This window comes from Acinonyx jubatus, chromosome B1, assembly GCF_027475565.1.
Source record: "Acinonyx jubatus isolate Ajub_Pintada_27869175 chromosome B1, VMU_Ajub_asm_v1.0, whole genome shotgun sequence".
Lineage (NCBI taxonomy): Eukaryota > Metazoa > Chordata > Mammalia > Carnivora > Felidae > Acinonyx > Acinonyx jubatus.
Window position 1 is genome coordinate 158,877,168 of NC_069382.1, and position 14,576 is coordinate 158,891,743.

At 38.1% G+C, this 14,576-nt stretch overlaps 1 protein-coding gene across 3 annotated transcripts in view; it reads left to right on the top strand.

The window, feature by feature from the left end:
* CHIC2 (cysteine rich hydrophobic domain 2) overlaps positions 1 to 14,576 on the top strand; it is a 52,806-nt gene continuing 38,230 nt past the window's right edge. The window contains exons 1-2 of one of the 3 annotated variants that reach the window (XM_053217376.1): positions 993 to 4,468; positions 11,410 to 11,489. In XM_053217376.1, coding sequence (XP_053073351.1) covers positions 4,430 to 4,468; positions 11,410 to 11,489 — 119 coding nt within the window. In that variant the 5' untranslated portion in view covers positions 993 to 4,429. Of the gene's footprint in view, positions 136 to 992; positions 4,469 to 11,409; positions 11,490 to 14,576 lie in introns of those variants that run through there. The other 2 variants (XM_027056929.2, XM_027056935.2) reach the window with 2 other exon arrangements.

The window sequence follows — 14,576 nt, forward strand, 5'->3', positions numbered from 1 at the left end:
GCCTCGGAGGCTCAGGATGGCGGATTTCGACGAGATCTATGAGGAGGAGGAGGACGAGGAGCGGGCCCTGGAGGAGCAGCTACTCAAATACTCGCCGGACCCAGTGGTGGTCCGCGGCTCCGGTCACGTCACCGTGTAAGGCCCGGAGGAGGGGAGGGCGAGGACGGGAAGGTGCAGGGCTGGGGTCCCCCCCCCCTTTACTCCTCGGGAGCCCTCTTTCCCCGGTGTCCGTCTTGTGTCGGGGCCTTCGGGAAGAGTAGGCGACCAGGAAGTGAGAACTTGCTTTAATTTCGTTTGTTTCGATCTGCGGAGGGGGCACAGACACTGCCCTTCCTCCCCCACACGCCCCCTTTAGCAGGCCCTACAGGCCTGGGCGATGTGACGGATCCCAGGAGCGAAGGTTTTTCTTGAGTCTGCCCTTTGGGCCACCTCTTCAGCTTCGGGGTGGAAGTACACGTATTTATGAGGTTCCTCCCCCTTGTTTTCTCTTCCAGTTACCCTGTGGTTCTCTCCTCTCATCTGTGCCTTTGAGTCTAGTGACATATGGCTCAGAGGCCAGATGTGGGCCATGTGAGACCCCAGTGACAATTGGTAATGAGTGGTTCACCGTTGTGTCTGTGCCTTTCACACACACTCACAGGTCTTCCCAGTTTCTTGCAGAGTCAATTTCTGCGGAAATGCAGGTTCCTGTAATTGTATATGATAAAAATGTGTGGATGAACCTAAATTTAAGATCTGCAGAAGGATATATGTTTACTACCAGTTTTTAAAAAGAAATCTACGTGCTGGACACACTCTGCTGGGGTTACTGAGTTCTCTCTGTAATCAGAGCCTCCTTTGGGCATGAACTCTGGGATGGCTTCTTCATTTGATAAGGGTTCCTTCCTGTAAGTCTGATTTGCAACATTTAAAAGTCCGATGTTATTCAAACAATAAGGAATGAGAGCTTTGTAAAAAGGTCATGACTAATAAAGGAATGTGAAGACTTGAACCAAATAATGAGCTGTCCGGAAGCAGGAAGTTTTGTAATGTTTGTCTGAGAAGTCCAGAGTTGTGTACAACTTGAAGTATTTATATTCTTCATTTTAGATCTCTTGTTCAAATCCTAGATCAAACTTGTATGCTTGTCAGAAATCTCCCCACTACACCCTTCTAGTAAAATAAAAGGGCCAGCAGATCCGAGACTGTCTGGAACAGTTTTCGTTGCGTTTTTGGTGTGGGGTGAGTGGGATGTGCAGTGAATAACTTTTAGTGAAAAGGTAAGACTCCTTATAGAAGATTTTCAGCAAAATCCTTGTATTTCTCACTACGTGATATGACCAGCCATATTGTTGTTTGGGTGTGCTTATGTAATGCTTTGATTTCTTTAGCACCTGTTAGTCTATATTCAGGTGACTTAATAGGGTAAAAACACTGCATAATCATTGTCACAGTGCCATGGGAAGACAATGGGATTTATCACCACAATAACAGTTACTTAGTATTTTGACTGTCATCTCCAGCAGAATTAAGTTTCATGGATATTAAATCTTTCTTTAACATGTATTACAGAACTTTTTTAGTCTCATAGCCTGCCATTTAATTTTTTAGTTTGACACTCAGGACCTGTTTACATACATACATACATACATACATTTATTTATTTATTTATTTTCTTTTTACATTGTTTTAAACCTAATGAGTGTATGTGTGCATAAAGAAGGGATTTTTTTTTTCAAACTCTTTGATGCTATCTCCCTGCCTTTCCCCCCTAAATTCCTCTTGTTAAAGAAAAGCAGGCAGTTTTTTTCTATTTAAAAAGGTGCTGCTAGAGTTATAATGTTTCCTCTGTTTAAGGAAAAGAAAAACTAAGCACTTTGTTGGGTAAATAGAAAATATAATAGATAAAGTGCTCAGAACTAAGTAGGTGATTAGTAAATTTGATTGTAGTTGGCTACTCAGAGAGGTTAATGGGGTGGGAAATGATTATTAGTGGTTTTCAATCTCACTGCCCATTAAAATTACCTGCGGAAATTAAACAAACAAAAGAACAACACAAGAAAAGCTGCGTTTTCCCCAGGGCCAGGCCAGTTGAAGGCCTAGTATCTGAGTGAGGTCCCAGGCCTGGATGTTGGTTTAGAAAGTCCTACAGGTGATTCTAATGTACAGGCAGAGTTGAAAACCTCTCATCCTGAGTATGAGGAGGGACTACATGCCTCCAGTAAGCAGTATGCCTTTCTGCACTGGAGTTCATGTTTCTGTGCTCTCTCTCAGTCACTTTCCCTCTTTTCCCCATTACCTTGGTTCTAGGCTCTGGGTTCAAATCTACTCTCTGCCACTTGGGTAAATTATTTATGCCTCTTCAGTTATGATGGGGATCGTTATAGTCCTTAATTTTTAAGGTTATTAAGGATTAAATGAGACAGTATACGCCAGGAAATCATCACATTGTGTGATACTGTGCCCAATAAATATTAACCTTCATTAGTTACCCTCTATATTTAAAAGTGTTCCACTTTGAGAAACATAAGTGTAAAGCACAGTACTAAGAAATCCGAACTGCCATTTTCAAACCTAACAGTGATTGACTTTAGTCCTATTTTTCCATTTCTAAACAATGTATATGAGGTTAAATTACTATGTGAAGTATTTGCATGAAAATTAGTGAGAATCTTCATTGAAAACCTAAACCTGTTTTGTAATGACATAGATTAGTAATAGTAATACAAAACTTTTTACATGACTCTGTCATACATAATTCACTGGCATACTATGCCCGTGGGTAGCCCACTTAGTGCCTATAAGGTTTTTGAAATTGGCTCTTTTTTTAAAAAAATTTTTTTAAAGTTTATTTATTTTTGAGAGAGAGAGAGCGAGAGAGAGTGAGCACGAGCTGGGAAGGGGCAGAGAAAGATGGAGAAAGAGAATCCAAAGCAGGCTCCAGGCTCTGAGCTGTCAGCACAGAGCGCCATGCAGGGCTTAACCCACAAGCTGTGAGATTGTGACCTGACCAAAGTTGGACGCTTACCCGACTGAGCTACCCAGGCACCCCTGAAATTGGTTCTTATGGGTTACTATAACTGTTGAGCATGTTCAGTTTTTCTTACCTTTAAATATAAATAAGAGTTGTTAAAACAGTTGTAGTAAAGCTGCTGCTGCCCCCACCCTACCTGTTTTTTTTAAACTAAGGAGCTCTTCAGAGCAGTCTTCTCTTACAGGTTTGGAAGTAAATGATAGTGCCACCTGAATCGTCTGTAATCCTGATCAATCTCAAAACATACCGATTCATCCATATTTGTTTTTCATAGATTTCACTTTTGAGTAGACCTTTATATCTGAATATTTCCACTCTTTTTTCCTCCCTACCATAATAATCATTTTATAGTATTACTCTTACTTTATTTTAGAAATTACTGTGTTCTCATGTGACATGATCTGGCATGTCATTATAGTGATGTGAAAAAGTAAGATACCTTCCATTTTCTCCTACATAGGCAGGTCGTGGTTATTTTGGGGGTATAATTGTATAATCAGATTTTTGGGATATAAGGATGTAAAACAATTTGTCTAAACAAAGTCTGTTTTAATGTGTTTTTAACACAAATATTTTTACATCTATTGCAAATCAGACTTATACTTTGTACTTCCATCATGATCAGTATTCTTTTTTGACATTCTTCTGGATAAGTTTAATAATTTTCTTCATTGCTAGATTTGCATGTAACAATGTGGAACAGAGTGGCAGCTCCAACAGGGAGAAATCTTATACAGAAGCATATTTTGAGGAAAGGTGGTATTTGAAGGAAGAGGGAAATAAGTTCCTATTATTGCATAACATTTATGTGCATGGAATTTAAGACTTGAGTTCACACTTCAATTAAAAGTACATTTCCTGTGTGTGTGTGTGTGTGTGTGAGAGAGAGAGAGAGAGAGAGAGAGAGTTTTCTCATTTTATTATGTAATGAAAATGAGGGGAAAGTGACTATCTCATTAGGGGGTATAGGCGAGATTGGTTAATATTCTTAAATTATAAAGTTTTTTACTCTTCAGTAGATTTGTCAAAATATAGTGATCATTGTTGAAGACTTTGATTTTTCACAATGATGACAGTATTAAAGGATTTAATCTAAAACTTAGAATTTAAAAATAGTTTTTAGATCAGTATTTTCTAGCTGATCTATCATTATAACCGACATTATTTGCTTCTGTCTCATTTAATGCCCTCCCATATCAGAATCACACTTGGGGCTTTCCTAGGGCATATATAATCTTTGACTTCTAACTTAAGTCCTGTCAAAGAGGCAAGTTATTTTGCTAAGGTTTGTTTCTAATAATGTTATTCTCTTTTAATTTCACTAAATTATTGTATCTTCATGTACTCTCTTCTGAGGTATAATCTTCCTACCATCTCCACAAATAATTGCTCATTCTTCAGTACCAGTTTTTACCAATGGCTGTGGAACTCACTCTTTGCTTGTCTTCATGTCAGGTATGCTGTGGAAAATTGAAAGATTTAGAATGGGGCTTGAAATGAAAAAACTTGGAAACTACTTTGGGGTGCAATAAAATCTTTGCATAGGAGACATCACAAGAACACGTTGACCTTTCAAATGGTAGAGTTAATAAAAAATGGTCTATCTTGAAATGTATCAGTATTCCAAGACTGCTACCAGATGCTGTAGTTAGCAACAGGAGATCTGAATGTGATTTTCCCGAATAACAGAATCACTTCAGTTAAACAAGTTTTTTAACTTCATAGCTTTCACCTTCTGTCCTCCACCCAGCATGATATGTAAGGTGTATTCCATTTTTATTTTATTTTATTTTATTTTATTTTATTTTATTTTATTTTATTTATTAAAAAATATTTTTTAATGTTTATTTAATATTGAGAGACAGAGAGAGATAGAGCATGAGCAGGGGAGGGGCATAGAGAGGAGGAGACACAGAATCCAAAACGCTCCAGGCTCTGAGCTGTTAGCACAGAGCCCGACATGGGGCTCGAACCCACAAACCGCGAGATATGACCTGAGCCAAAGTCGGATGCTTAACCGACTGAGCCACCCAGGTGCCCCAGGTGTATTCCATTTTTAAAGATTAAACTTTTGTTCTGAGATTTTTTTTTAAGACATTACTGATCTTTCTCCATAAGGCTGTGAAGTTGTTTGAAGGCAGGAATTGTGGTTATTAGTTTGTATTTCTCCACTATTTAATCTAGTGTCTGGAATTTTATGGGTCCTAAAATGTTTGCTAAATAAATGAGATAATTGCACACATCTTTGGATCTTGTCAGAATTGCCAAAGGAGTAACTGTTTTCTTTCCTGAACCTCCTGATGAAGGCAAACAGTGTTTTACAATAGAACTCTTATAAAATCACATTCAAATGATAACTGGCTTCCTTTTTTTTTTTTAAATTGATAATTTTAAGGAAATTGTGAAATTAAGGTAAGATATTTTTTCCCCAGATAATAATTTCCCAGATAATAATTTCATTATTTCAAAGGAAATTAGTTTGATTTAGAATATAGAGTTGAACATATCTTTTGGTAACTAACACAAAGAAAAAGAATGCTAAACACTTTAATTGGATCAGCTACCAAAACTTCTCAGTGGGTAAACTTTCTTGAAGAAATGAGGATTATAGCTGTAAGCTGAAGTTTCAAAATTTTACTGTATTCGAATATGAAATTTACATGGTGTTTCAGTATAAACAGTTCAGTGTTGGATTTCTGCCTATTAACAGATGTGAAATTGACTAGTGCTTAAAATTTTATGTGGCTAGCTAAGTGTAATACAGGGACTAAATGGTGAAAATGAGTTATATGAAATTATAATTACTTAAATACTATTCTAGATAACATTACTCTGAATAATAATATTTCTCTAAAGAGTAATATTTTTACTTTGAGAGCTACTCCTAAACTCCAGCTTGAGTTTATATTCCTTCATTTATTTATTTATTTATTTTAGAGAGTGCCATCATGCGAGGGTGGGAGTGGGGGAGAGGGGCAGAGGGAGAGAAAATCTTAAGCAGGCTTCATGCTCAGCATGGAACCTAATACGAAGCTTGCTCCCACAACCCTAGGATCATGACCTGAGATGAAATCAAGAGTTGGGTGCTCAACCGAATGAGCCATCCAGGCGTCCTGAGTTTATAGTCCTTATTAGGAATAGGTTAAAGGCCCAGGATCTTTTACTCCCTGTAGTATCTATGCCTGGTTCAGCTTTCTAAACTATAAAGCTACTTAAGATTTTATTCTCAATAAAATTAGGCTTTAAATATAACATTTAGCAACAGATACTTTTAAGTATCCTTAGTTTAGTATCTTCTGTTTAACATTTTTTTTGTGACTTTTCATAATTTGTTTCAGAATCCATTTATAAAATCAAATCTTAAGCCAGACTTTCACCATTCATGTAGTCTAGCTTAGTCCCAATGCAGATTTCCTTCTTGTTTTTTTTTATTTGAGAGAGAGAGAGAAACATAGACCGAGTTCAAGTGGGGGATCGGCAGAGAGAGAGAGGGAGACACAAAATCCAAAGCAGGCTCCAGGCTCAGAGCTGTCAGCACAGAGCCTGACACGGGGCTCGAACTCACAGACTGGGAGATCATGACTTGAGCTAAAGTCTAACGCCTAACTGACTGAGCCACCCAGGTGCCCCTGCCCAATGCAGGATTTCTTTAACTTGCCTGATTATCAGAATCACTGAGAGTTATTTTATTTTATTTTTTATTTTAAGGTTTATTAATTCATTTGGGGGTGGGGGGAGGGGTAGAGAGAGGGAGAGAGAGAGAGAATCCCAAGCGGGCTCCATGTAGGCTGCGGGCTCCATGTAGGTTCCACAGAGCCTGATGGAGGATTTGAATTCACAGACCGTGAGATCATGACCTGAGCCGAAACCAAGAGTCGGACGCTAAACTGACTGAGCCACCCAGGCACCCAAGAGCATTTTTAAAAATACACATTTTAGGTTCTCCACCAGTTGGAATCTTTAAGGAGAAGAGTCTAGGAATTTTTATTTTCTTTTTAATGTTTATTTATTTTGAGAGAGAGATTGTGCACAAGCTGGGGAGGGGCAGAGAGACGGGAGAGAATCCATTCTAAGTAGGCTCTGTGCTGTCAGCGTGGAGCCTGATTCAGGGCTCAACCCCACAAACTGTGAGATCACAACCTGAGCTGAAATCAAGAGTTGGGCACTTAACCAACTGAGCCACCCAGGTGTCCCTGGGAATTTTTATTTTTAATAAGAGCTTCGGTAATTCTCATATCAGACACATTTAGAGGCAATTGATGATATGTGGAAAGAGTATGGTCTTTGATGTTAAGCAGATTAGTTTTAATTCTCAGATACTTCCTAACTGTAACCTAACTGTAACCATTAACATTTTTGAACTTTAGTTTCCTCATCTGCAAAAGGGATAAGGTCTGCCTCAGAGATTAGGTGTGAGAGTCAGAAATAATTTATCTAATGTCATGTGCCCACAGTAGAAATACAGCAAATTATTACTTATTACATATTTTGATATTTATGCTTTTGTGCACATTTTTGGCTAATATTTACCGTTTTCCTGGAAATCCATATAAAAGGTAATATATGCTTTCCTACTTTAAAACAAGATCCTGGTGGCTAGTTGGTTAAGCGGCCGACCTCGGCTCAGGTCATGATCTCACAGTTTGAAGGCTGATGAGTTTGAGCCCTGCATTGGGCTCTGTGCTGACAGCTCAGCCTGGAGCCTGCTTCGGATTCTGTGTCTCCCTCGCTCTCTGCCCCTCCCCTGCTCACACTCTGTCTCTCTCTCAAAAAAAAAAAAAAATATAAAAGAAATTAAAAAAATAAAAGTAAAACAAGATCCTGACTGTAAATCAGAATTATCTCATTGTCTTGAGGAAACATTTAATCAAAAGCAGATATTATCAGGTTGGTACACAGTCATAGTCTTAGGGGTTCTTGAGTTATTTTGGAGTTTGAGAATCTTCTCTTTTTTAAAAATGTTTTTAAATGTTTATTTGTTTTTGAGAGAGAGAGAGAGAGAGAGAAACAGAGTGTGAGTGGGGGAGGGGCAGAGAGAGAGGGAGAGGTAGAATCCGAAGGGGGCTCCAGGCTCTGAGCTGTCAGCACAGAGCCCGAGGCTGGGCTCGAACTCAGGAACCGCAAGATCTGACCTGAGCCGAAGTCAGATGCTTAACCGACTGAGCCACTGAGGCATCCTGATGATCTTCTCTAAATGGCACTTTATTTTAAATTTCACATGTGTGGGCTTTTCTTTTCTATATACCTTCTTTATCTAATGGATGAACTGTAGGTTGAGAATGAGACAACCAACATTATTAGAACTATGAATAAAGTAAGAGTAGTTGGTTCTGGATGCTGGATTTAGATCCTTGAGTTTTAAGATATTTGTTTAATCAGAGAATTTTTCGCTTAATCCTTCATTTTCAGCTGTCTTTTTTTTTTTTTTTAATGTTTATTTATTATTGAGAGAGTGTGTGAGAGAGAGAGAGAGACAGAGCGTGAGCCAGGGCGGGGCAGAGAGAGAGGGAGACACAGAATCTGACACTGGTTCCAGGCTCTGAGTGTCAGCACAGAGCCCAACGCAGGGCTCGAACCCATGGAAAGTGAGATCGTCACTTGAGCCAAAGTCAGACGCTCAACCAACTCAGCCACCCAGGCGCCCCCATTCTCAGCTGTCTTACTAAAGTTTCCTGATAAGTAGTTTAACAAACATTTATCAGATTTTGTGTTAAGGTGTTATGCGAGACTCTAGGTACATAGTTATGAATAAAACACATAGTTCCTCTGTCCTCCTGGAGCTTACGGTTAAGAGACAAATTATGTCGGAGCACATTGCTGTGAAGGAGCCCGGTAGGGTGCTGTGACTGAAAATAACGTGGTTAGGGAGAAGCTCCCGGAGGAGTAACATTTAGGAAGGGCGAAAGAGTTCTGTGAAGAGCATCCCGGGTGTGGAGAACAGTAAAATAAGTCTGGCTGGCCTGAGATGCTGAAAGGCTACTTGTGAACTGCGGTGAATGTAGGGAGTTTAAGGGGACGGTGCCTTGAAATGAGGTCGGTGAGGTCCATAGGGGCAGGAAAGGATGGTAGAGGAATTAGACTGAAACCGCATTCAGAAGGCTTTTGAATGGTGTAGATGAGATATGATGGTGGTGATAGTCTTTTGATAAAGGAGGTGTTACAGTTCTGTCTAGAGGTCATCAAATTTCGCAACTTTCCTGTGAGAGCCGGAAAAAATAGCAGTAACTGCTTTGGCTGTCTCGTTCCCATCTCATTTTCTATTTTGCTTTGTGTTTTTTGTTTTGCTTTGTAAAGAGTGAGGTCGGAGACCTGTGGCTTCCCTGACTGTAGACGCGACTGTCTTGATGACATACCTGCATTTCCTGTTCTGCCGCCACAGGGCAGCTCAGGTGCCAAGAGGACAGCCTGTGTCGGAAGTGGAGAGGGGCTTTCCCATAAGATCATAGATTTGGAAGCGAGGAACTTTGTCAGGTCTTACCCTTCAACGACAAGACGTGTGGTGTTTGACAACGATCTGTCTATTAGACTGGAAGAAAAGACTGTGCTTTTAAAGTCTTGACACTTAAAGTGAAATTGAGTACACAGTGGATGAAATTTTCTCACTAAGGCCCGGGCTGATGATTCATTTTCTCCTTAAGCTCTTCTCCAGCCTCTCATTTATGTAGGGTCCTACCATCTAAGTAAACCTAAACTTATTTAGGTTAGAGTTGGTTGGACTTTGGGGTAAGCTACCCTTGTTGTTGTTGTTTTTTTAGTGTGTGTGTGTGTGTGTGTGTGTGTGTGTGTGTGTGTATGCTTCCTGCAAGAGCTCCTTTTTTTTTTTCTCTTTGAATTTGTGTTGTAGTTACAGTGGAGTCCTTGGTTAAGTCTAGTAAAGGAATTCCTGTATACTAATCTTCTTGTTCTGCTCTTTCTAAACTATTCAATTGTAAATGTCACTTGAAATTGATACTTTTGGTAATTTATACTATAATCCAGTTCAACCACATATTCTTAAATGAACATAATTTATCATTATTTTTGAAATGTTTATTTTGAGAGAGAGAGAGAGAGCGAGCATGCTTGTGCAAGAATGGGGGAGGGGCAGAGAGATGGAGAGAGAGAATCCTAAGCAGACTCTGTGCTGTTGGTGCAGAGCCCTACAGGGGGCTCAGTCTCACTAACCATGAGATCATGACCTGACCTGGAATCAAGAGCCAGACGCTTAACACACTGAGCCACCCAGGCGCCCCCATAATTTATCATTATTGTGTTGCTCATACAATTTACGTGTGAAGAATATTCTAACATATGTATAAATTAGATAGTTAGATTAATTGAATTCCTATATCATCAGAAGTCAATACCATTAAGTTTAATCAATATATATTACATAACTGCCATTGTTTAACAACATATGTAAACATCTATAAATACTTGAAAATATAATCTTAATAATTGAAAATTAGTAAAATTCTAATGCTAGACTATTATGGAACTATATAGTGATGAGTGAATTAATAAATGATTTAAATAAGTCTTTGATTTCACAAGTTTATTAGTAAAATTGTACTTTCACGGGGGTGCCTGGGTGACTCAGTCGGTTAAGCATCTGACTCTTGATTTCAGCTCAGGTCATGATCTCGCACTTCATGAGTTCAAGCCCCACATTGGGCTCTGCACTGGCAGCATAGAGCCTGCTTGGGATTCTCTCTCCCTCTGTCTTCCCCTCCCCGGCATGCACACTCTCTCTCTCTCAAAATAAATAAACATTAAAAAAAAAAAAAGAATGTACTTTTACAGAGTTGGATGAACCCCAGATATTCAGAATTTGGTCACACAGTTAAAATTTTTAGATGTGTTCTGAGATGCATGTGTATATGTCTCCCAACACCAGGGATTCTATATCTTCTGGGTAAATAAACACTGCACTTTCAGTTCTGTCCCTTCCTTCTTGAGCCGCATTGATATTCTGATGTCTATCGAGACAGCCAGATGAATTTAAAGTGTGGCTTTTATGCATTAAACTGTTAATTTTCTCTACAGTTACGACTTCATCTTCCAAAATAGCTAAAAAACTGATTCCGTTGAACTCAGAGTTCAACATTAGGAAATAAATGTTGTCTTCACTTGCCATCCTCATAATTCCCCGTGTTCAGTTTGAAAGTTCTAGTTCATATGTTCATAGATCTTGTCATATCAATAGGAAAATAAAATTCTGTGAGTCTAGGTTTGTACAGGTTGAGTGTCTCAAGATCCAGAATAGCCAAAACTGATTTCATAATCTTTTCCCCAAATTAATTTCAACTGCAGTCTTTTTATTCTCAGTTGATGGCAGATCTGGCATCCTATTTGTTTAGATTAAAAACATCTTTGATACATCCTTAAAGTCCCTCTTTCTCTTTCCTTGCATCCAGGCTGTCAAGAAATCATTCATTGGCTCTGTCTTCAAAACATATTCAAAATTGGACCATTTTTTATCATCTCCACTACTGGTGTGAGTTGTCATCGTCTCTCTTCTGCTGTACACTTAATTTTTTCCCCCTCCCTCCTTCCTTTGCCTCTCAACCTATACAGTCTTCTTAGTACATCTGACATAGTGATCCTTTGATTCATTGATTTTAAATGGAGCATTATGCTACAGATTTTTTTTTTATGTTTACTTTATTATTTTTGAGAAACAGCGTGAGCAGGAGAGAAGCAGGGGTGGGTGGGTGGACAGAGGATCCAAAATGGGTTCTGTGCTAACAGCAGAGAGCCCGATGTGGGGCTGGAACTCATGAACTGTGAGATCATGTCCTGAGCTGAAGCTGGACGCTTAATTGACTGAGCCATCCAGGCGTCCCTTCTGTTTTTTGTTTTTTTTTTACTCTTTTCTAATTATAGTGAAAAACAAAGATTACTTAAAAATTGCAAAGTAGTACTTCTCAGTGAAGCAGAAAATAAACTGTCTATAATCAGCAAGAGACCAAGGTCATTTAATATTTTGGTGGATTTGTTTCTAGTCCTTATTAAATTTTTCTTTCTAGGAATCTCTTTTTTAGTTTAAAATAGCAATATATGTTATTATAGAAATTTTAGAAAACTTGAAAATATTAGAAGTGAAATATCACCTATAAGGCAATTGCCTATGATTAACCGCTATTAATATTTTGATGGCTTATCTTTTAAAATTTTTCTCTGTATATGTAAATATTTTTATTAAAAAAATTGAGACCATACTTAAAAGTCTTTTGTATTCTACATTTTTCATTTGACACTAGGAAAATATGCCAGTGTCACTATGGGTTCTTAAAGTATGAAATATGAGACTCTATTAGATTTCAGAGAACAGAATCACTCAGAGGACCGTAGTCAGTGGAAACTTGTTGTAAGAATGCATGGACACTAAGGAAGACAGGAGGCATTTGTCACTGTACAGCCAGGCTTCAAGGAGACTGGAATATTAATATTTTTGGATATAGTGCAATCTGGCTATGAGGTTATTCTGTTATTTTTCTCAATAGCATGTGTCCTTTGCTCCCTGGTCTAATGGTCTATCACAATGACTTACTTTCAGTTGGAGCTTGTGCTGTTGTAGTGTGAACTGGCAGAGAGCTTTTCCCCTCTCTTGTTGTATCTGCTTACTGTTGGCCTCAGCTTATTCCTTACTTCTACTTATTCATGGCTTTACTGTATCTTGGCTTCAGTTGAAGCTTCATGTTACCAACTATTGTCTCCTGTGTAGATAGACACCTCGAGAAAGAGGATCGGACCGAATTAGTGAATGTTGTCTAAGTTGGGCGGGTTTGTTGGGCCTCCGTCCCATATGCTGCTAGCTAGCCCAGGGATTAGAGGTTCTAAAATCAGATGCCCATTTATGGTCTAATTCACCAGAGCATAGGGAACTCCTGGTCAGGCACTCAGAGTAACAGACTTCTCTTTAGTATACGTGGTTTTGAGCTACACAGTGTCTTTTCAGATGGATATATTATCGTTAATGTAATTGTAGGACATTTCTAGTATTTGAGAATTTTCACTGTCAAAAATAGCACTGCAACTAAGAAGTAAGGAAAATAAATACAAAGCAAGATGAAGCAGTCAGATTCTTGCAGTTCTGTATTTCAAAGACAAAATTCGTCATGAGATCAAAACATGATTCAACTCAAAATAACAGTGCATTAGTGAATTATAAGAGACATTAATGTGAGAAGATATAAGGAACATGGAAGAATTAAAAATGGAGGCAAAAAGGACTGGATTTTTTTTTTTTTTTTGAAGTGGGTTCCATGCCCAGCGCAGAGCCCATCATGGGGCTTGAACTCAATACCCTGAGATCAAGACCTCAGCTGAGATCAAGAGTCGGATGCTTAACTGACTGAGCCATCCAGGTGCCACGGATATATATTTTTTAAGATTTTATTTTTAAGTAATCTTTACACCCAGTATGGGGCTCTAACTAACACCCTAAGATCAAGGGTTGCATTCTCTGAGCCAGCCAGGTGCCCCAAGACTGGATATTATATAGGCATGAACTACAGAAAAGGTTGAAATGCATTCAGAAAAACTGTTGATTAGTGAACCCAAACTTTTTTTATGTTGTTTTATGTTTACTTATGATAAGTTACCTAGTTAATACCAAATAGATTCATATATAAAAAAATTATAATGGTATTGTATATTATGAAACGCTTTTAAAGTATTTATTTAGCAACTATAGTACATCTGAAAATTAGATCTTATTTTAAGAAACAACAAATAAAACGTTTAATACTCTCATACCAAAATAACGCTCTAGAAAACTTGATTATTTATTAACATATTTGTGCCAACTGTAATTATTTTCCTCTGATACATTTCTAGAGGGAGAATTACTGGGTCAAAAGGTATGTGTATGTTTTTGACTCTTACAATCAAATTGTACTCTGAAGGTTTCTGTTATTTTGTAAGTTTTTTTTCTTTACAATTAAAATCATAGTGTATGTGCAGCTTTGTATTTTTTTTACTTAATAGTATTGTATATGTATCTCCTATGTTAGTTGTTTGCAAACTTCATTTTTAATAGTTGTCTAATATTCTGTTATATTGAGATACTAAAAGTTACTTAACATTCCCATAATGTTATTATGTTTATTTTTCTCTATTGTGAATAAAGTTTCAGGGAACTTGTTTATGCCTGTTATTTTATCCACATTAGATTATTTTTCTTTCTTTTTAAATTATTTATTTTTTTATTTTATAGAGAGAGCAAGCAAGCAAGCATGTGAGTTGTAGAGAAGTGCAGGGAGAGAGAGAGAGAATCCCAAGCAGGCTCCACGCTTAGCTTAGCTTGATCCCACTACCCTGGAATCATGACCTGAACCGAAATTAAGAGTCAGATGCTCAACCGACTGAGCCACCCAGTCACCCCTCAGATTATATTTTAGGTTAGAGTACTGAAAAAGAAATCACTGGGACAAAGGTTTAAATGTTTGTAATGCCAAATTGATTTCTAGAATGGTTATAATTAATCAATTAATTAATTAATTAATTTTATTTATTTATTTATTTACTTTATTTTTGAGAAAGAGCGTGTGTGTGGGGGAGGGGCAGAGAGCGAGAGAGA